This window comes from Parambassis ranga, chromosome 16, assembly GCF_900634625.1.
Source record: "Parambassis ranga chromosome 16, fParRan2.1, whole genome shotgun sequence".
Taxonomy (NCBI): domain Eukaryota; kingdom Metazoa; phylum Chordata; class Actinopteri; family Ambassidae; genus Parambassis; species Parambassis ranga.
In genome coordinates, this window is record NC_041036.1 from 17,919,725 (window position 1) to 17,941,513 (window position 21,789).

The following is a 21,789-nucleotide window of genomic DNA, read 5'->3' on the forward strand; positions in this document are numbered from 1 at the left end:
CATTTGTAGTTTTGATTTTCGTCAGCTCTGGTCCTCCGTATATATCTGCATGTTGTGTTCAGTGAGTTTCTGGGCTGTTCTTCAGATTCCTGGCAGTAGCTGTGTTTTGTGATAGGTGAGTCGCCTGACTTTTTTTAACTTTTTTTTAATGTCACTGTCTAAATAATGAACAGGAGAATGCTGCAATTTGCTGTGTGTTTACCTTCATTCGTTCAAACCAAGCGAAGACTGCAGTGACCAGGAGGTTTGCAGTGTAATTGTTTGTCGCTGAAAAGTACAGCCTGCCAATGGTTTCAGTAATGGGCTCATTGAGGGTAATTACGATAATGTGGCAATTTTTTGTGATAGAGGGTTACTGATGTTAAAATTCTACATGTGGCACCTTTTTTTTTCTTTTTGAACAAAGAGGTGCAAAACAAAGTCAGGAGGAGGCAATGACAGTGAGGAACAACGTATGAATAGAAATGCCACAAAAGTATCTGATTATAGTCTGATTTTCTGTGCCCGGTCCAGAACAGAAAGCCGTTTGTTGTGTTCTAATGATGGCAGGAGGAGATTAGGAAGGAAAGAGGAGGCAGAAGGACAGATGATGGAGAGATAGGCTGACAGACGAGGCAGCAGCGGTGGAGGAAAAAAAGAGACCAGGAAGATGTATGGGCTGACGGAGGAGTGAGTCATTGAAGGGAGACTGACCGAGATAATGGGTAAAGGAATGAAAGAAGAAAAGGGGATAGATGAAGGACTCACTTAAGATGGTAATGCCAAATGCACTAAAGGGAGGGAGGGTGACAGGAAATGGAAGGGTAGGAAATCGCTCATTGGGGACGGTTAATGTGAATTGGACTCTGAGAGAAATGACAACTTCTTGGGTAACGGGACAGAGCAAAGTGACTGTGTGTGTGTGTGTGTGTGTGTGCAGGCAGGAGTGTATGCAAAAGGAGAGTGTGAAAAAACGAGAGAGCGAGAGCTAATATAAGCAAGCAAAGCTGTAATGGGGCGGAGAATAACGAAAATGGGAAGAAGGAGAGAGGAGAAGGCTGAGAAAACACTGCGCTTGTATGCAGGAGGAGAGGGGGGAAAAAAACAGTGTGTCACTGCTCGTCGTTTCTTGTGTCACGTCTGATCGTCACAAGATAAATGCGAGCACGTTTGCGTAATCTTTGCATACTCATGTAAGCAGGCGTGTGTGTCGGTTCCGTGTGATAACTTACGAAACAGCAGCATGCTGGCGTTGGAAGATCCCAGACGGTTCGAGGCAAAGCAGGTGTAGTTGCCAAAATGTTTCTCTGTCACATTGATGAACAGCAACAGCGAACGCGTATTCTCGTTTTTGATCCTTAGGGTGTTGTCACTCTCTACCGGCCTGGGTGGTAGCGGTGGAGGAGCAAAAAAAAAAGAAAGAAAAAGAAAGCAGAAAGAAAAATTGTGTGTGACAGAAAAGGAGGGAGATAACAACATAACATCACACCTACTGAATCAGTCTGCATGAAAAACTTCTTCTTCCTCTCTCTGTCTCTCTCTAGAGACGACCAGTCCCCCATCGCACATCAGCACTGTCTCACCATGTACTAATAGTGAAATCTCACAGTCCATAAATAACAGACACCTCCTGTTGGGGCCTATTATACTCTATTAACAGCTCTCTCTGGCTAGAGAAGCCTTGTCTAAGTACTTCTGCGTCTTGCTGTGCTTGATGCCAAATCACCCTAAACTCGTCTGTGCTCTACAAACTTGAAGGGACACTTCACAATTATGTGAAGATAATATACTGCAGAAGTGACATGTCGCTGTCGCCAGCTAGCTAATATTTCTCCACCGGTGGCAAAAAACACACGATTATCTAGGATAATATTAGGGATATATAACGTCAGAGGTTAAGTACACCAACACTAGCCAAAATCACAACCGCAGCGAGCCAGCTGAATCTGAATACCAGTGTAAATAATCGCTTTTTCATTCTGAGGATTGAATCTGAAAGGAAAGCAAAGTACAGCAGCTAGATCGGGCTGCAGCATGGCTGCGTCCATGATTATTCCTGAGGTAAGCCAAGTGCCATGGAATAGCCTGCAGCCAGAGTTTGTTGCCTTCCCTGTCCCAAACACAGCAGGCGGACACAGCACAGGATTTCTGGACAACTAGGAATGATTTTTCGCCAGGAGTTTAACACCATCTGTGTGTCCTTGTATTCCTTTTAATGATGAATTATTGGTATTATAAAGTTGTTGATAACAGTGAATTTCATAGCAGAACCATCCCTCAAAATCCCCGCAGCACCTGGTGCATGTGGATTCTGGGCATTTTGCAGAGTGTACAGTCTGTACGGTCACATATTTTGGGTTCCTCACAGATGTCCTCAAGAAATGTGGCATCACGTTGACCGCCCACGCGTTTGTAAGTAGTTCAGCTGTTTTATGTAAAATCGCTAGCGTCTAACGTCACTCACCTCTCAAAAATGTTGCTAACAATCTAAAATAACTGTCAATGACACAGTGCATGTGTTTGGAATGAAAGAAAGTCATCAACTCATCTGGTGCTGTGGCTGCCAAACAAAAAGCTTAGTCAAAAATCCACTAAAATCCAATCTGTTCATATGAAACTACAACATCTGTCTTCCTGTAGGCCCCTGCCAGTGAGTGAAGTTGCCGTTACATCCATATCCTTCCACCTGAAATTCTTACTGAGTTCCTAAAGGCTAATGAGAGGTCACAACAATTTTAATTTGAGTTTGAGTTTAAAATTGAAATCAGTTCATGGTTGAGTAAAAATCAACATTTGTGCCAGATTTGAAGAAATTCCTCGAGGGCAAACAGGAAAACACTTAGCTCTATATCTTTATGGAGGTTTGGACCTCACAGACCAGAGGCATTGTGGCATAGGTTGCACCGAGTGTTATCAAATGAGATGCTCTGATAGTGTCGCCAGGCAACCTCGACTTCTGCCGTCACACAGTCTGCTCCTTGACTTCAAGTAATTTCAGAATAGGTTGGATTGCCAAGGATCCATCCATTGGAAAACAAAGGGCACATTTTTCATTTTTCAGATCGTACTCTAGCTAAATTCTTTTGAATTAACATTAAACATGTATTTCAACAAGTCTGCAACACCGGAATAAAGGTGGATGGTAGGGTCAGACATGCAGCCGTCTGGAGTAAAAAGCATGTGTGCAAGGGAATTTTATTTTTGAAATACAGCCCCTGAACTGAGACAGGGCTGATGCCTCCAGCATAAAAACAAATTCTGAGTGTGGACCAAAGACAGTGGAGAGAAAACAAGCATATTAGATCCAGCTGGCTTAGTGTAGACCTCATCAAACAAATTAGCACTGAACTCGTCAGTGGGCTCACCTATGGTCATCTCTGTACCACTCAAAGGAGGCTGGTGGAACAGCCATGGCTTCACAACGGAGGACTGCTGTCTTTCCCAAATGGGCTGGCATGTTCTTCATGTCTGTGATCATGGGAGGGTCTGGCAGAGAAAGCGAGGGAGGAATAGGACACACAAACAGAGGAAGAGAGAGAGATAGAGAGAGAGGGGTGAGGTGGAGGCAGTAATTAGTACAAACTTGCAGAAAAGCCAGATCAGTGCCACCTGGGGTGTTGGAAAAAAAACGCCTGCAGAGAAGCAAATTAAAATGTATACATGATAATACATTTCCATAGATTATTAATACATCAGTGTCTCCAGTTGAATTATCAGCGCTGGGCTGTTGCGTGGCATACTTACAGTTGACTGTGACTTTGACCTTGCGCTTTTCGGGCGGGGCCACACCGTTATTGGTGATGCATTCGTAGTCCTCAGCCTGCTGCCTCTTGATCTCTGTGATGTCCAGGAACTCCCCTTCACTCACCATCCCATCTAATGACATGAGGTAAAGGGGTCAAAGGTCACTACATGATTTCCAATTTGATGAATTACTGCGAGATTATTGAACTTAAAGACCAATACGCAACAAAAATCACATTTGGTACCAAAGAAATCAATACATTATGAAACTGGATTAACTTTAATCAAGGAGAATTTGTTTTGTCTCATGTCACATTTTGCCTCATGGCTGGTTTGTTTAGAGAAATAAAGGGTCAGTTGGTGAATATGTGCGTAGATGTAAACACGCTTTGACAGCAGCGACACCATTACGTTTGTAGCGTGTCAGGGGAAATTGTAAGCTGAGTCCTGGTCACACCAGGGGGTGACGGCTCGTTCGCCACATTATGTAGTGAGAAGAAAATTTGGCTGTTATTTGATGTTTACAAACTCCCAGGTGCTCCCTAAACCAAATTAGTCAGTCTCGCACTTTCGCTCTCTCTTTCCTTGGGCGACTAGCAGCCACAGATTCTCTTCAGAGGGGAGAGTCGAGGGGAGTTATTGCTCCTTCATGTGGGGGAATGAATGCTGGGGGTGTTATTGGCTCGACAGTGACAGAAAGAGAAGAAGAAGAAGAATGAGAGCCGGAGTGCAGCCCCTCCTCGCTGCAACTCCTAGCAGCCAGCTGTCTCACAGCCTCTAAAACCATTAGGTCTTTTTTTTTTTATTTTTTTATTCCTCTCTCCCCTTTACCCCATTAAAGAAGTCAGACTGTGGAACATGACATATTATATAATCTCACCACTAACAAGGAAATCAAGCTCTTAAATTGCTGCTCACTTTCCACTTTCAAACCTCCCCCCCACCACCACCACTTGCAAAAACCCACTGTCAGTCAGCAGACCTTTACTTCCCCTCACAAACATTTTCTGAAGGCAACACCGACGCAAACACACACAAAAGACACTAAACGCCACGATTATTCCTGTCAGAGATTAGCGCTGCGGTTCTAATTGAAGATTATACTGGAGGATTATTAGTGCGGCTACTGAGCTGGAGACGATTATTTGCAGCTGCTGCGGCAAAGCCTGAGCGGCGAGCGACAACGGCGGCGTTGATGGCTGCTTGTGCCACCCGAGCGAGTGCGACCCGGCGCTGGGTGGTGGGGTGGGTTGCAATGTTATTCACTCATTCCATTAGTCTAATAAATATAGCTCTCTTGTGACATCTCTGTCAGGCAGGCAGTGCACCCAACTTTGCCAGAAAAAAGGGGGGGGGGGGGGGGGGGCTGAAGAGGTGGGGGGTAGAGAGATAGAATCAGACAACTAACACTGGAGGAATTACACACAGAGCTGTTACAGATGACTTCCAAGAAATAAAAAGGACAGAGAAAATAAAAAATGAGAGCAATCGAGCGCTAGAGTGCGCATTACTGTCACAGAGTGGTAATTTCCCAGAGATACTCTGCAAGAGACTGAAAGAGATACAGATGTAAAGATAAAAGAAAAAATAGAAACGGCAACATAAAGAGGGAAATAGTCTGAGATGCTGAGTTGGTTATTTGATGCACTTGCTTCTTTCTTGTGATGTAAAATGACATTGCAAAGCAGCTCTTTCACTCCCCGTCCCTCTGAGATCTCTGGACCCGCATTGCACCCTCCCTTCTCCACTTTGGTAGGAGATCATATCTGAGTGGAGCTGGCCCCTGGCACTCCTACAATCGGCTGTAAAATACAGCTCCATCAACCACTTATGGCTTTTGAAGGAGCCTGACTCCTGACCACCAGAGATAGTTGGATTGCACCTGGAGAAGTGAGTGTTGATGTGTGAATGAGAGGGAGGAAAAGGATCAGGAGTTCTGGCCGGCGCTACAGTGAAACCGCGCTCTATTTCCCCGGCAGCACTTTGAGCCTGGCTAGATCATGGGGGCACTTGATTTCTCGGCTCCTCTTATCCATTACCATTACACAAACTACAGTCAAGGCAAGAGAGGCCCGATGTCGGGTTTAAACAGAGGAGGATGGACAGGTGGTGAAACCTGTCATTTGGTGAAGTAAGGGGATGAAAAAGTGACAGTTCAGTTCACCCTAAATTAATTGCACCATTTATTCAATAAAACCTCTGTTTCTCCACACAGAAGATGACCAATACTGGATTTCTAATGCCTATACATACAATAGTGTGAATAAATATTATAATAAAAGGGGCCAGGTTCAGATTTTACTCTCATTCCTTTTTAAATGTGATTTTTTCTACACAAAATACATTACATTTTGGATTGAGTTATAAATCTTCAGTTAAAAAGTGAGTAGTTTCAGTTGATATAAAAACACATTGGGATACATATTATACTATGTTTTGGGCATCTAGTGATGTGGCCCAGCGGCCACAAGTAATTTTGGTGCATAATCAACAATTAAACAATAAAGTAAGAAGGACCTTTTTGCTAAAATAGTGCAAAATGTACATATACCTATATAATATTTGGGGTCTCAGCCGAATGGTTTGCTCATTGGATTTGTCAGTACACTCAATACTCATCAGAGCAAATGTGGACGAGGCACCTTTTATCATCATTGTGACATGTTTTTCTTGTTCATTTGGGTGTCAGTTCACACTTGTTCAGATGACAGCAATCACACCGCAGTTTTAATCAAAACAACCCGGCAGTGTTAACACACCCTAAAAGCACAGGCTGTACTTTTATTACCACACAGTGCATTGTACAACTTCCTGCTGATGTGAGTACTCACAACCATGGTATAAATCCACACCTGAAAATAGTCCCTAAAACAGAGATGTGTCTAAAATGACCCCCCCCCCACACACACACACACACTTAGTATATAGTCCTCTATATAGTCCCTTCACTTTTGTAGTGCTCTCCTAATGTGTATTGAGAATCATAATATCATTTTTAGTGCATGCAATCCCACAATGCATTATGAAAAGTAGTGTACAACTGATGGTCAATACATTATCACTAAGTACCTTCATACAGTGCACTCAGTAATTATTTATCAGCTGTAATATAAAAGTAACGACGCAGCAAAAATGATGGTTCTATGGCCTTTTTTCTTTCATTTTGCTCTTGAACTCAGACCACTGCGGTGTTTCAGCACATAAGAAATCTTTGGAAAGTTAAAGTGATGGATTAACAGGCATACATAACAGATGGAATACGGTGCAGTGTCAGCCTTATCCACTGCCAGACGCACAAGCTTTGTGATCAAGATGTGTACCTTATCTTACAATTTGGACAAATAAACTTGTCTCTGGCTTTTAAAACACTCATTTCCAGTCACCCAAACTTCACCACCCACCTGCATCCACCTGCTCCTGATTCCCACTCACACCTGTCCCTGATCAACCTTACTCCGTTGGCTGCCAGCACGCAACAGTAACAGTCTGACAGATCCTCCATTGTGCCCGCGTAGCTTTAGTTTTCAAGCCTGCACCCTCTTAGGATTTGTTCGCCTCTGCTTTACTGCTTCTCTGTTGCCAACGCTCAGGCAAACCATGTTTTAATTATACTGACTCTGTTGTTGAGTCTCTCTTTTGGGTCCCTACAACACCTACCAGAAATATCACACTGCAGTTTGCTGCCAAACAACCTGTCAAAATATATAGAGCACCTATAAATGCTACCTTTGCGCTTATCATCCTATCACTGACTTTTTAGTGTGCACCAGCAGCACGTCACACCTCCTCCTCCTCCTCCTCTTCACTGCCACCATGAGGATCTATTCATGCTAAATGTGTGCGCCTGTGGGCTTTTAATGGATAGAGTGTCAGATGATAGGTCTCTGCTGCACAGGTGTATTTGACTGAATGAGACAAAATGTCTGTTTGTCTCTGTGTGGGTCAACTGATGGATGCCAGAATGAGCGAATGGGTGCAGGTGATTGTATCTGTTCATGCAGATGAAGGAGGCGGCATCTGTGAGTAACAGGATTACTGTGCGTCTGTGTAAATAATGACTCTGGAAAATGTTGCAAAAGAGGTCGAAGACTTTTATCAGGTCCCTTTCACCTCTGAGATCCTCCTTCTATTGCACCACCTCCTGGTGCACACACACTCCCCTGCAGCTTTCCTTTGCTGTGTCTGAGTAATGGGGACAGATGGCCGGCAGCTTCTTGCTGTTTCTTTGGACTTGACCACTCCCTCCCTGCACTCTTTTCTACCTCCCCTGGTCTCCTGCAACTGATGACTTGGTTGCTCAGACTCCCACAGAATAGCAATGCATGCGCTATCTCTTTCTCTATGAGCTGAGGGGGTTATGGGGGGGGGGGTGGAAGCAGTGAGAGATGGTGGGGGTGGTTAGAGAGGGAGGATTACTGCTGACAGAGGAGAAATGCTGTAGGTTTTCAAGTGAGGACAACTGCAAAGAGTTTGTGATGTAAGGTTGTACTGCAGGTGTGCGTCCATGCATGCCTTTCTCCTCTATATTTCTGTGTGTTGTGTGATCACAACAGGGCTTGTCCCTGCCTGAGGTACTGTACTGTACTGTACTGTACTATACTGCGTAGGTACACAAAACAAAAGGACAATGTGTTCAGAGCAGGGACAAGCAGAGGAGAGAGGAGGAGGAACAGACCTCTGAGCGAGCCCAAAGCTGTCTGTAAGTACAACACTACAGTAGCTTGTGTATTTATTGGACTAACAGTATAATTACATTGTGTGGAGTAGTTGTTCATGCTGACCTATTTATTATTGCTGTCTTGCTGCTGCATTTGATCTGTGTTGCTGTGGCTGCTGTAGCGAAGCTACAAGTCTAATACTATGTAGGCTACATACAGAGGACCTGTCCACTTCCTGTTGATGCCAGGCAGCAATCCAAAGAGAGGGCGCCCACAAGAATGAATGAAGCAGCATTATTAGACAAAAAGACACAATTTTATCTTGGTCTTGGTATTAAAACTATTATATATCAGAAAAAATAAATATAAACAGCTTTTCTGTGGCCTTTATTACAAATGAGGTGATTTTTTCCCCCATAAAACATTAGCATACTGCTAATGGGTTGACTGATCAGTTAGTCATGACAGGAGTTCAACAACTCCTCCATTAGACTCATCCTGGACTCTAGAGCGCCCCCTATGAAACAGGAAGTTCAGCGAGTTCTCTCCTTGAAATTCTCTGGTGTGCTTTAAAATAACTACTGACAGTGGTGTCTAAAACATTAAAACTCTACATATCTCTAGAGGCCATGTAATGTTATTTACAAAGATGGGAGGACATATGGAATTAAAGCTGTGCTGATCAGATCTGACTTTATCTATTAAGTCATAACGTCCTGACCACCCTGATTCCTCACACCAATCAAAGCTAAAAATAGCTGATTTTATGCCAAAAGTATCTGTTGGCATAGTGATGGCGGCTGACAGCATGGATGAAGACAGATGCTGATGATTACGGGCAGCGCGGTGGGGATAATTATGTGTAATGTGTGGTTATTTGGGACAAAACATTGGGACATGGGTAAAATGTGTGGTGTATGAATTTAAGATGGGGACAAACTAAACAGCTGGGTTTAAGAATGATGGCACAAGAACGAGGGATAAAGACGTCGACATGAGCTGAATGCTAATGAGCTTATAGGCTGAGAGGAAAAAAAAAAAAAAACCGACTCCAACAGGCGGGACGGGGTTGGGGATGAATGTGGAGATGGGGGGGGGAGATAAAAGTGAAGCCATGAACAAGAGATCTGTGGTTCTGAAGACAAGCAAAGAAGAAGAGGCTGCTTACATTTCTGGTCTTTCCAGGTGACGGTGGGCTCAGGCCGGCCGACTGCCAGACAGTAGAGGTTTACATTCTCCCCCTCATTCACCGAAACGTCTTTTGAAATGTTGACGATTCTGGCCGGCACTGGAAAAACACAATTACATTATTAAAATATGACCTCAAAATCACCTAAAAAAAAAAACGTACGTCATGAATTATTGATAACGTACAGCCTTACAGCCTATTAAAGTGTTTAAATTATGATGCAAATCTCTGCACCTTAGACAGACAGGCAATCAGCTGATTAATGATCTGTGCCTGAGTGCTTACTGAACTGTGCAACAATATGCTTGACCAGCTACTTAAAATGCACCAAATTCTAAATTGCTGCAAATGGGCGTTAAAAATCTCCTTCTCCTGACATCTAATCTAATTTGATCTGTAAAGAAAAAGGACATTTGTGAAAGTGGTAGTGGGAGGAATTTTTTACTTGTACGGAATGACCACCCCTGAAAGCCATTTTGCCCCAAACTCAAACTATTTAGGTGCTGTAGTTAGTTTGATAACAAGATGGCCCTTGAATTTAAATGGCCTATTATCATTGTTTTTAATGAGCTTGGCCCTGAGATTGCTTTTTTTTTGCAAGTAGCTAGCAGGGATCCCCCCCCCCCCTCTCTCTTTCTTGCCAGAGTTGAATACTTGCAGCAATAAAGCACAGATTGGAGTGTTGGTGAGGCTCTTCGTGCTTGATGCACTGACTTCAGGCTGTAATTATTTTGTGCGTTATCAAGCTAAGACTGCTTGGATTGTGGGTATATATGTGAGTATATACTGTACGGTCATCTGTGCCAGGCTTTGGACCCTGCAGACAGGAGTGTTAGTTTGGCTGCAAGAGGGATGTGAAATCTCTTTTAACAAAGCAGCTGACAATGTGTCTGCCACCTGTGAGCTGTGAGCCAGGCTTTGTTTTTTTTTTTTCTTTTTTAATTCCAGCAGAATGTACCTAATACATCCTGTTAAAAGTTTTCATCCTGCCGGTGATGTATCGCTTCAATCTGCACTACACAGTGCAAAATATGCATAAAAATTGACACATGCAGGGAGGAAAGGTCTGAGATCCATCCTCTGGGCAGTCCTCCGTCGATACATCATGTCGCTCAGGATCAGTCACACTCTCACTCACTTTAGCTGCTGACTTGATGACTGAGCCCCGGCCGTGGACCTGCACTGTCAGTTATTTAGTCAGGCAGTTGGACAGCCTCATGTGTATCTCATCTACTCTACACACAACCTCATCCATCTGATCTGCCTAACTTTCTGTTTAAAGAGACAAGTAATCTTAGCAAGCTGCAAGAAAATAACAAATAGGCTCAGTTCCTCCTGCAGTCTGCAGACTTTCTGGCAGTGTTTGGAGGGTTAGTTCTCAAATGTATTTCATTCCAGATGACAGCTTACATGCCCTTAAATGTAATTTGTAGCATACATTACTTGAAATATTGTTTTCTCTTTGTTGCCTCGCAAGTAACCAGATTAAAATAACTTTTACTCTCTCTGTATGAAACAGATAAAAATACAATGATACACAGAGTAGGGAGGCTGTAGGAAGCATTGTGTTATTAATTCTCAAACAGGTGTTTCCTGGACAAAAATAATACTAATCATGCATATCCAGGGACGCTGGAAGTCGAGGGGACCACAGCACCCCCTATGGGTAGAGGGCTGTAAGTGCAATGAATTGTATGCATGTATTCCTTCAGGACCTAAACCGTCTATGAAATGGTTAAATTGCTAAAATTTTATATTTCAATATATATATATATATTAGATTTATAGATATTAGAATTCAAAGTAAAAGATTTGGTCATGTAGCTAGCCCCCAAGGATCAATGACCAGTAAATGTGTTATCACTTTACCATGTCTCAAAAAATCTCAGATTTCATTAATAATACAATTGTATAATTTTGCCCATTAAAATTCATACAGATATGATGGATGCTCCATTACTCTTATTACGACTTAATTATTATATTGGTATTCCTCTCAGCAACCTGTGTGCCAGTGCATATTATCTGGTGTCCACTGTGGGTTCTCCGTTAGCGAGAGTTACTTAGCAAACAAGCATGCAATGCTATTAAACTAGTCTGCAATCAGCTAGCAATTCAGCTGCAGAAAGCTTGCAAGGGAGCAGATGCACCAACAACATTAAACAACTTTAAGGTCAATTGTATCTAGATTCGCAATGCCAGAAAAGTAATAATAGTTTGATTATTACATTTGAATGTGTTCCTTTATTACTTCCCACCCCTGCTTTTCTGGTTATCTGTCACCTGCACTATAGGCTCGCTTTACTGTGCCACACACTGAACCTTCTATGTTGTCTTTTTGATGTAGAGTAAATATAAACAAAAACTTTTTTAATGCTGACAAGTCATTTCTAAGCACATTTAAGCCTGATTTAACAAAAGAGCAAAACTGAAACATAACCATAAAAAAATCCTAATTGCTTTCCCTGATGTCAAACCTCAATCTCACTCAATAGGCAGCACTATGCATGGATGGATAACAATATACATAATTAAACCATTTAGGCAGATCCAAGGCAGCTTACAGTGCTGTGTGTACAGTGCATTTTATTTCTCTTTTTTTTGTCGTTGCAGTGGCAATCAAATCTGGAGAGCCTGGATGCAGTAAACAGCTGCTTCCAGGCAGATTTCTGCTGTGTTCCTACTCGGCTGCTGACCTTGGACGATGAGGTAGACGTGGGCGATGCGTGGCTTGTTATTGGCCTGGAAGGTGCAGGTGTAGGGCCCCTCGTCTGATATTTGCACCTGGTCGATGTGAATGGAGAAGTCGCTGTTGTTGCTGTTGAGCAGCGTCACCCGCTTGTCCAAGGACCACTTATCCGTCCCCGTGAAAAGGATATTAGAGCGGTTCAGCCAGGCCTTGTGGGTCACCTCCTCGTCGATCCGACATCTGCAACACAACACATCACAACAGTGGTCAAGCCTGCCTCTTCCATCCAAAAGAATCAAACCTCTTCTTAGATTTGGAATATGTTTTACATGTCTTTTCTCCAGACTAGACTACTGCATAATTCAAAAGCTCCCCTACTTCCAAATGACTGTGATCAGAATGCAGCAGATAGGCTTGTTACTGGTTTAGAAGAACATAAGCCCAGTCTTGACTTCCTCCTGGGTCTTTGTTTGAGACTTTTTAAAAATATTTTACATGCCTGTTGTTTATATTTTATTTTATTATATGAAAGTCCTATTTTTGAGGTTTGTTAATCGTTCTCTAATAATATCAAACTCCTTCTCTGTCCTTATGTCCTATTATTTCACTGCCTTCCTGTGACTTTAACAACATCCTGTGCTTCTCTTCGGTCCATCCACTGCCATGTCAAAGAGCTTCATTAACCCTGTTTTTAAAGGTGCTCTGTAAATAAAGTTTATTATTATAACAGGAAGTGATTAACAGCTGAGAGGCCTGGATTTGTTTTGATATATGAATGTGGAAGGTGTCATATCTGAGCATCCATGAACCAGAACAGCTTAGATTCTAGATTTTTATTTACTTATTTTTTAATAAACCTCATTGTGTTTATGTGTAAGTCAAGTAAATCACTTGTTTTTTTTCCACAGTCTGTATCATGGGGACAAACCAGGAGCCACGTGCTCCAGGTGTGACATCAGTTCTGGCAACTGTATGTCCTAACCCAGCCTCAACTCAAGTTTGATGGCTTGGTTCTGAAGTCCTTATGTTTAATTGATGTGACCTGAACGAGGTAGATCTTAGATCCCTTGCCAACTCAGTGACACAACAATCACAGCATTAGGTAAGCTCGGAGGTCTTCAACAAACAGGCTACATGAGCTGATGTTCAGGTCGCCGTCTGAGCCAAACACGGCTGCCAGGTGAGGGGGTGAAGGGAAAAGGACGAGCATTGTACTGATTGAGATAAGCAGTCTGTTAGTGGCTGGTGGGTTTATGTTGTAAGAAATCCCACAATAAAAATTCATTATCTGTGTACAAATGCTGTATTAATCTATTTTTAAAATTAATCACTTCTGTGCTGATGATGTTGCTCCAGGACTGCAGGCCCAGAGGAAATGAGCACCATAATAGCATCAAAATGTGCCTCATCTTAATGACCCGCATCAAAGGCAACACAACAGCACTGTCTCACACACGTATATGTGCCACTTGGGCAAAAAATAACAAAAAAAAGATTTTACATTAAAATGGGGTTTATTCATAAAGCTCTTTAGTCTTTTGTTTGACATCTATTTGCTGTCCGGCACAGACTAAACCTGAACACACATCTGATACCAAAAATACGCATGACTGATGAAGCTTTCATGAAAGCCTTCCGACTCACACTAGAAATACACGGTTTTAGTAAATCCAGACTGTCCATTAGGAGCCCAGATTTTTACCACAAGGTTGATTTGGCTTCACAGAATCAACAGCTTCAGGCTACACATCTTAATGACAATATAGATCAGCATCTTGGCTCTTTGATTTCCAATTTTGACAGAGACTTGTCGATGCTAACAACTATTGAAAGATTTGTACTCGGCTTCAGTGTAATAGATTTGATTTCTATGGAAGGCCTACTCCTTTTTCAAGGGAAATAGAAGAATTTGTTGGAGAGGTGTAAGCTTAAATGTGATGAAAGTAGTGTTGACTTGGATTTTTTTTTTTTTGCACTGCTGAGTGTACTGCCAAGCCAGGTCACATCCATGCAAGGGGAAAAAAAAGCAACTTGGCTGTTTTTCTGCTTGGTTGGGAGCCGGGGAAAAGCTGTGATTTGTGCTTTATCACTCACAGTTAGGCAGGTGTGGTTAGACGGTGAGGATGGTCCACCAACCGAGCTGACTACAGTGAAGTGAGAAGACGTTCAGAAAAACAATGATTCCAGCAACACTTGACAGAGATCATTATCCAATTAGTCGGGATAGACAGAACTGGAAAAATATGGCACAAGGTGGGACTCATAATTGAAGTTATGTGATGGAGAATTGGCAATTAAACCGGCATGACAGGTGGTGCGGGGGCAAACATGTTTTTCATTTAATCAGTTGGTGCAGGTGTAGGATCAAGAGTTACCTCAAAGTGACGCTTTCGCCTTCCAGCACTGTAATGTTGTCCGGCAGGAGTCCGAATTCTGCTCTGTGCACACTGGAACCTGCCAAGAAAAATGAGAGAAGAGTGCAATGAGCATCCAATAATGACACCAGACGCTCTGCTTGGTATTCATCAATCTCAGGTCAGGTGCTGTGGAAAAAAAAAACCCAGAATCATTTCATTGCCAGGGATGTGTCCTGCATTCTGTATTTCTGAAGGAAAAAAAATATACTAAACAAAAGAGTCACAATGTCTGCACTGACCCCCATACTTGAATAATGATTTGGTTTTACCCTGCATTCTGGTGGGATGCGTGTTCATTGAACAGCACTGATAATGAGCCAAGGGAAGAGGATTCACGCGGAGCTGTCGGAGCGTGAAATGAAGGGACAGCAATGGTAACAGAAGGGATGCTCATCCTGCCTACCAATACACACACACACATACCCATCAGAGGCACATGCTTACAAAAGCACAAACATACATTACAGATGCACATCCTGAGAGCCATTAGCTAAAGAGGAAATACAAACTCTTGGCATCTGTGAGTGTCTGACACACTCAGGTAAATATGAATATATATAAACAGTTTGAAGTCATTTTTGTGAACTTGCTTGGACTGCAAACAAAGATAACCAAAGACCTCATATGCTGGTTGCGATATTGCCTACTGAGGCGGACTACTCCACAGTAAGACACCTGGTTCTGTCCATCTAATCTCTGCCAAAACACAGCATGACACCCGATACCTCACCTTGTGTCCTCCCTCCATCTTTGACAATCTTTTCTTCCCTCTGCCTGCAAAAATGACCTCAATATCTCAATAGGCTTTTGCTGCTGCCTAGCCTTGAGGTTTAATAAACGGTGACTTTTATGAAACGAAGCTGCCGCAGTCAGGTGCTAAGAAGCACCTCAAGGTTTGTTAAATAGCCCCACTGACTCAAAGACATGTTAAGCAGAGAACCTGCACAGAGATTAGACCCACAAATGACTGCAATGCACCACTAAATGGAAGTGAGGGTTTCAAATTAAAGAGGGGTCTTTGTGGAATCGTGGTTTGATTATAAAGAATAATGAGAGAGGCTTCCAAATTATAATGAACATCATGGATTGCTAATCAAAAGGTTTTCAAACTGCATAGCACAGTGCTGTCAACTATACAAAATAGTAATTTACCATCTCTTCAATAGAGACGAATCCAGCCTGTTTTTTTTTTTTTATAAATACAAGTCCAATTTGGCTTGTGTGAATGTATAGGCTATACTCATGTATTGATTGTGCATATGTTGCTCATGTAACGTGCGACTAGGCGTTTGTTGCTCTCAGGCGTGAATGTTTGTTTGCAGACATCCAACAGGGAGCAAGAAAAGAGGACAAACTAATGATGCCTCAAAAGAAAAGTGGCCTTGAAAATCTCCCACTAAAAGCTGTAATCGCATTAATGGGTGCTGCTGCTGTCGCTGCTGTGCTATCTAGGCCGGCCAAGGATCCGAGAACTGCCTCTGTCTCTCTTTTTCTCTCAGTCAAAGCCTTTGGGGGGGAGGGGCATATCACATTAGCCATTGTGTCCGATGTTCAAAAAGTGTTGCATGCTGTCATTTATCTGTGGATTTTTACTATGGAGTAATGTTGCATAGCATTGCTCTGCTCAGACAGTCCTCAGCTCAAGCCCTCAGCTGTTTCCTTTCAAGTGCTCTATACTCTATACACACTAGACTTTATTTAGGTTAATTCAATTCAGTTCCAGGGCTGGGGGCTTGGAGACGGTTGAGACGTGCTGTCATAAATACACTACACCACATATGCAATTACTGACACACACACATAGAGAAAAGGCGCTCTCTATCATATAATGTAACCACTGGGACACACATGCAACACCCACATGCACTCCTTTTGATTGAATGAATGATGCATGCATACGCCGAATGCTCCAAACAACATTGCGAAGGTTACAAACCAGCGGGGAGCTATTCCCATTTCCCTACTCAATTCCCATTTTCACAGCTCGATTGGCACCTTGCATTCTAAAACCTGCATCACCCTGCTTCCACTCTCAGGCGCTGCACAACACGATAACCAGGTCAACACATTCAACCCACACTTCTTCTCCTGCACCGAATGACAGGGCGAATCACAGATATGCACACAGAAGTCAACATACCCATCGATGAACCGAACCGGTGGAGATGAAAGAGTCTGTAGTGACAACGAACACAGCAAAGATTCCCAGTGGAAAATATATGTCTAGACACACATGTTCAGAGCAGCATCTACCCTCTCTGCAGTTATGACAGCACATTTTGATCTTAAGGCAACATGATCAGCTGTTACCGCCCTAATATGTATACAAACCAGGCCTCTTCTGCGTACAAGGTTCAGTAGGTGCATTATCACCTGACTCCTAATCAGATTAAATGGCCATTATCAGTTGTGTTATCATAGAATAGAAAAGAATAGAATCAGTATCATTTGATACCGACAAAGTGCCATCCTCCTCCATGTCCTGGGTCACAACTCCCTCTAGCAACATATGGACAATTTTGCCTGTGGGTACAATACATTGATATTGGCAGATATATTCACATATATGGTAATGATGCATGATCATAAAACCTGATAACAACCAAGTGAAACCTTGTGTTTGAAGTTCTGAATGACATCTTCTTTACTAGAAGTTAGCTTTGTATTGGTTAAATCTGCCTTTTACAAGGCTTTGACAGGGCGCCCATTGTAATGATAATCACAAGGTCACATCTATACAAAGCTGCTTTGGGTTACACTTTTGATGAACATTTTTTGATTATCTTTTAAAAATGACCACATTTTCGGGCTATTGTAATGCATTTCCTAATCTGCTACTATTGTCTCTATTTCCCATGCTAAATGGGTTGTTGTAGTACTAAAGTGCTGCTGTAAAAATTGGTCAAGCCAGTGAAATAATCTCGAATTGTGTATTATATTGTTTATTCACGGAAAATAAATGTTTATTGCCTCTGTGGGTGAAGAAATATAAAGTGTGCGTCTGCAGCATCGAGTGGGAGGATGTAAAACAAAATGTAAACATCATCTGGATGAGTGACAGCATGTGTCTCCACTGTATTCACACCTTTGATGCAATTATTTAAATACTGCCAGCCATACAAAACAGACATAATCAAATAACAACAGTGATGCCAGAGCACATCCAAGGTTCTACTGCTGCATGGACAACACAGAATCTTCAGACGTCACTTTCAATTTCTGGGTTACTTTTAGCTTTATTGATCTAAATCTCCTAATTCTTCCTTTTTACCCTGCTCCCCTCTGGGCCGATGGACCGCACCCACCAGAATGACTCAGGAGTCTTGCCCACTGACACTTCAGAAATGGCCACAATTACAAACAGCTTAAAATATCAGCTAAACACAGCTTTTTGTCCTTTGCACAGAAATAGAAGGGAGAAAAATGGTAAGCTTATACAACACAACAACAGAGCTGAGTGTTAATGATAAATAACCATGCAGAACAGAGCTGGACCCTGAGCACTGCAGCGGCCCTTGGCATATTGAATTTCCCTCCTGTCTACAGCAGATGTAGTCTGGTCTGGCCACAGGTATCTCTTGTCCTTGAGATGACCTGCTTTGCACACACACACACACTCACACACACCTGTATGCAACATACACACACTTTGTTGTGTGTGGTCCAAAAAAGCCTTTGTCCACATCTTCAGATCTACAGGTTTGATATCTGACACAGGAAAACAACGAGCTGCAGCAGACCATTACTTCATACTATAGTTTTTCCACTGCTCAATTTTCTTAATACTTAGCCTACCCTACAAAAAAAATCCTGTTTTGATAATTTGTGAATAACACTTTATCTGTTGTTGGCCCGTACGTAGACGCTGACATAATTCCCTCCACTTGTGGTCCGGTGATTTGTCTCAGTGTCTCTGCTCTCCTGCATTGTGTCTTTTGTTTGTAAAAGCGTTGTAAGGCTGCTTGCTCAGTACCCACGAGACATCTATTATGTGATTTGTATTCTCTTGACTTTTACATGCGCCTGTTTGTAATTGCACTTGCTACTGGCAGACACTTATGAGTAGAGCTCTATTGAGCTGTACAACTTTAGCCTGCAAGTCCTTGAAAGGCTGTCTTTGTACTGTTCATCTATTTCACATTGCCCTTGACGATCAAATAAACACAGAGAGAGGAGGGAAAGCTTCTTCTGAAAGCATGATTGGCATCAAGATGGATAACGGCGGAGGCTAAAATGAAACCCATAACAATAATCCGTTTTTAGCGGGGGCTGCTGCGGTTTTAAAATTGAAAAGAAGAAAGCGGAGAGAGAGGCATAGCAAAAGGTGACGGGAAAGGTGAGGATAGATAACCAAAAGTTAGGTGAGGTCCTGCAAAGGACAATCACTGAGAATGAAGAAAATCTGAAATAGAATATGAAATTACAGGCTGTAGTAACGGCAACAGCAGCAGACGTGGCTGTTGCATTAAGAGATAATAGCAGGATTGGTGTTAGTAGTAGCAATATGAGAAGCAATAGGGAGGCATCAATGAGAAGCGGAAAGAAAAAGTGTGAGGGCAGAGAGCAAAGCAAAGCAAAGACACACCCGCATAATTAACACCGGCATGCTGCAGCCAATTAAATATTTACAGAGGCACTTCTCTTCGACACCTTGATGATGAAGAGAGGCAGCCCAAGGATTATCAGATGCCGGGAGCCGGAGGCAGGAGACAAGGGGTTGGGGATGGGGGGGATTAAACATTAACCGGCACAGATATCCCTTTCTCTTTCTCGTCTGATCCCATTAACTCTGGACGGCCCATATCCACCTCCCTGAAAAACCCCCTCTTCCAGCCCTCATCCTCATTCTCCAGTGCTCCTGCAGCCTCCTCCTCTTCCTCCACTCCCTATCAATGAAATCCCAGACTCCCTTCCTGGCTGCTTCCACCCCTCAGTAACCACCTGTCAGGGACAGAGCAACAGGAGAGCAGGGAGAGAGTGATGGGCAAGCAGCTAGAAAACCACCTGGATGCCTTGCTCAAGCTGCACAACAAGATGGATATTCAGGCAGCTTGCTTTTCACAATTGCTGTTGAAGCAAAATGGATGTCGGCAGGATTCCACTTGACAGGAAATCTAAGAAATGTCAGAGAAGTCACGGTGAATGAATTGTTTTGAATCTGTCTGGTAATGTCATTTTTTTCTCCCCCGTTCCTCTCAGACCAAATATGTTTTCTCCTGTTGGAGGAATGCAGAGGAATGACTAAAACGAGTGTTTACGTGACCGCAGCTTCTTTTGACATTAAGTGGTCCGTTGAGCTCGCTCTAAGGTGACAACAGGATGGGCTAGACGTTTATCTGCTCGTCATTCATGGTTGTTGATGTCTAGTTGGTTGTAAGAACCCAGAAATTCATACTATTCTGACAATCACACAGCTAACACCGCTCGATCTTACAAGCGTGTCGAAACAATGAAAAACATGGTCCTCAACCCTCGGGTGTCTAAGTTGGCCTTACGGAGGATGTGACATCTGCAGATTTTTATTGTACACATGCTGCATCCACAATTCTGCCTCCGGCCGCTCCCTCCCACCCATCATCTCCCTCTCTCCTTCCCTCCCTCCCACGTACTAATCCCTCTTCACACATCAATCAATAGAGCACTGCAGAGTGCACGGAGCCATACAGTACTCAATGCAGCAGTTGTACAACTTCAATGGGCAGCCACAGATCTTTACCATTGAATCAAGTGTGGCTGGGGAGAAAAGCCTAGCGTGCTAAAACCAGGGACGAGCCCCAGTCCGCTTTCTTTTACCCCCTATTTTCCTTGGACTGACGCCTAAACCCCTTAGCACTCTTGAAATCAATAAAGTAGTTAAACTGTTACTTCCTTCCACAGCGAGTACACACACACACACACACACACACACACACGCCCGTCTGCCTTACACAAGGCCCTGTAGACTACCCTAAATACACCCTGTGCACTGGTAATTTGACAGATTTGTGGGCATGTGCTGTCAGTGCTCTAAAAGAGAAACTTAAAATACTGATTCACCCCTCAGAGCTCAGCATCTAACACCCGCCGACAATAACACACTTTATAAGCAACCAAAGGAATATAACACCTATATAGCACACGCACCAGTTCTAAAACCAGCTGAGTGACATTACATGTGTGTTATACAGTAGTCAAAGTCGGCTTCTGTTGGTTTCCTGTTTTCTGATTAACCACCACTGTTAAAACAGCTTAATAACCACCAAGTTAATGATGACATTCATCAATACCAGAAACAACATATGGTCACGTTTTCAACAGATGGCCATAGACACACACATCTGGCCATGAGGCAGACACACATGCATGTAAAGGTTAATAAAAGTATACAGAAGGAGGTGGAGGGGCAGAGTCTGGCTCTACAATTTACTTTCATATTCATTCATGGTTAGGGTTAGGACATTAAAATCACAGATCATGATAAGGGTTAAAACAGAATTTCACAATACTGAACACATTTTAGAGGCCAGTAATTGCCCATCACTCACTAAAAGTTTGGGTGATGAGTCCTGCCCCAAACAACACAATATGTCTTCACTATGATAACAAAAGTTATTATCAGACATGTACACACTGGCCCGAAAATCCAACCATCCATTTTCTTAACTCACTTTGTCCTGTGTAAACGTAAAGTGCTTTGTCCCCTACAAGGTCAAGGGGGAAGATGGAGTACCTGGAGAAAACTCCACAGGCCCACGGCAGACTCAAGCCTTCTAGCTATGAGGGGGTCTCGGCGTAGTGAGAGTGTGTTCAGGGGAACTGCTGAAGACTGACTACAGCTCCTACACCAGGCTCCTGTAGTGTTTTTTTTTGTTTTTTTTCTTTGGAGGAGCTCACTGCCATGATGTGGTAGTGTTAGTTGGCTGCAGATCTCCTGCTCAGCATGTGCAGTTCTGTGAAAAGAACCCTTATACAAGCACAGTTTTCTAAATCATCACATTGGATTTTGTTGTAAGACCCATAGAATAAGAACTATAAAGAAGTGTACTATTCAGTGCAATTATGTGACTCAGAGGGTTTATAAGTATTTGTACAATGAGGCTCTATGGCGCAAACAAACATAGTCACTGTTGTCAT

General features: G+C 42.9%; 1 protein-coding gene across 1 annotated transcript in view; it reads right to left on the bottom strand.

The window, feature by feature from the left end:
- Positions 1-21,789, bottom strand: part of iglon5 (IgLON family member 5) — a 93,221-nt gene that overhangs the window by 3,886 nt on the left and 67,546 nt on the right. Inside the window, exons 2-7 of the mRNA XM_028425482.1 lie at positions 14,635-14,713; positions 12,267-12,499; positions 9,550-9,669; positions 3,724-3,855; positions 3,345-3,465; positions 1,212-1,363 (exon numbers count right to left, since the gene is read on the bottom strand). Coding sequence (XP_028281283.1) covers positions 1,212-1,363; positions 3,345-3,465; positions 3,724-3,855; positions 9,550-9,669; positions 12,267-12,499; positions 14,635-14,713 — 837 coding nt within the window. The remainder of the gene's footprint in view (positions 1-1,211; positions 1,364-3,344; positions 3,466-3,723; positions 3,856-9,549; positions 9,670-12,266; positions 12,500-14,634; positions 14,714-21,789) is intronic.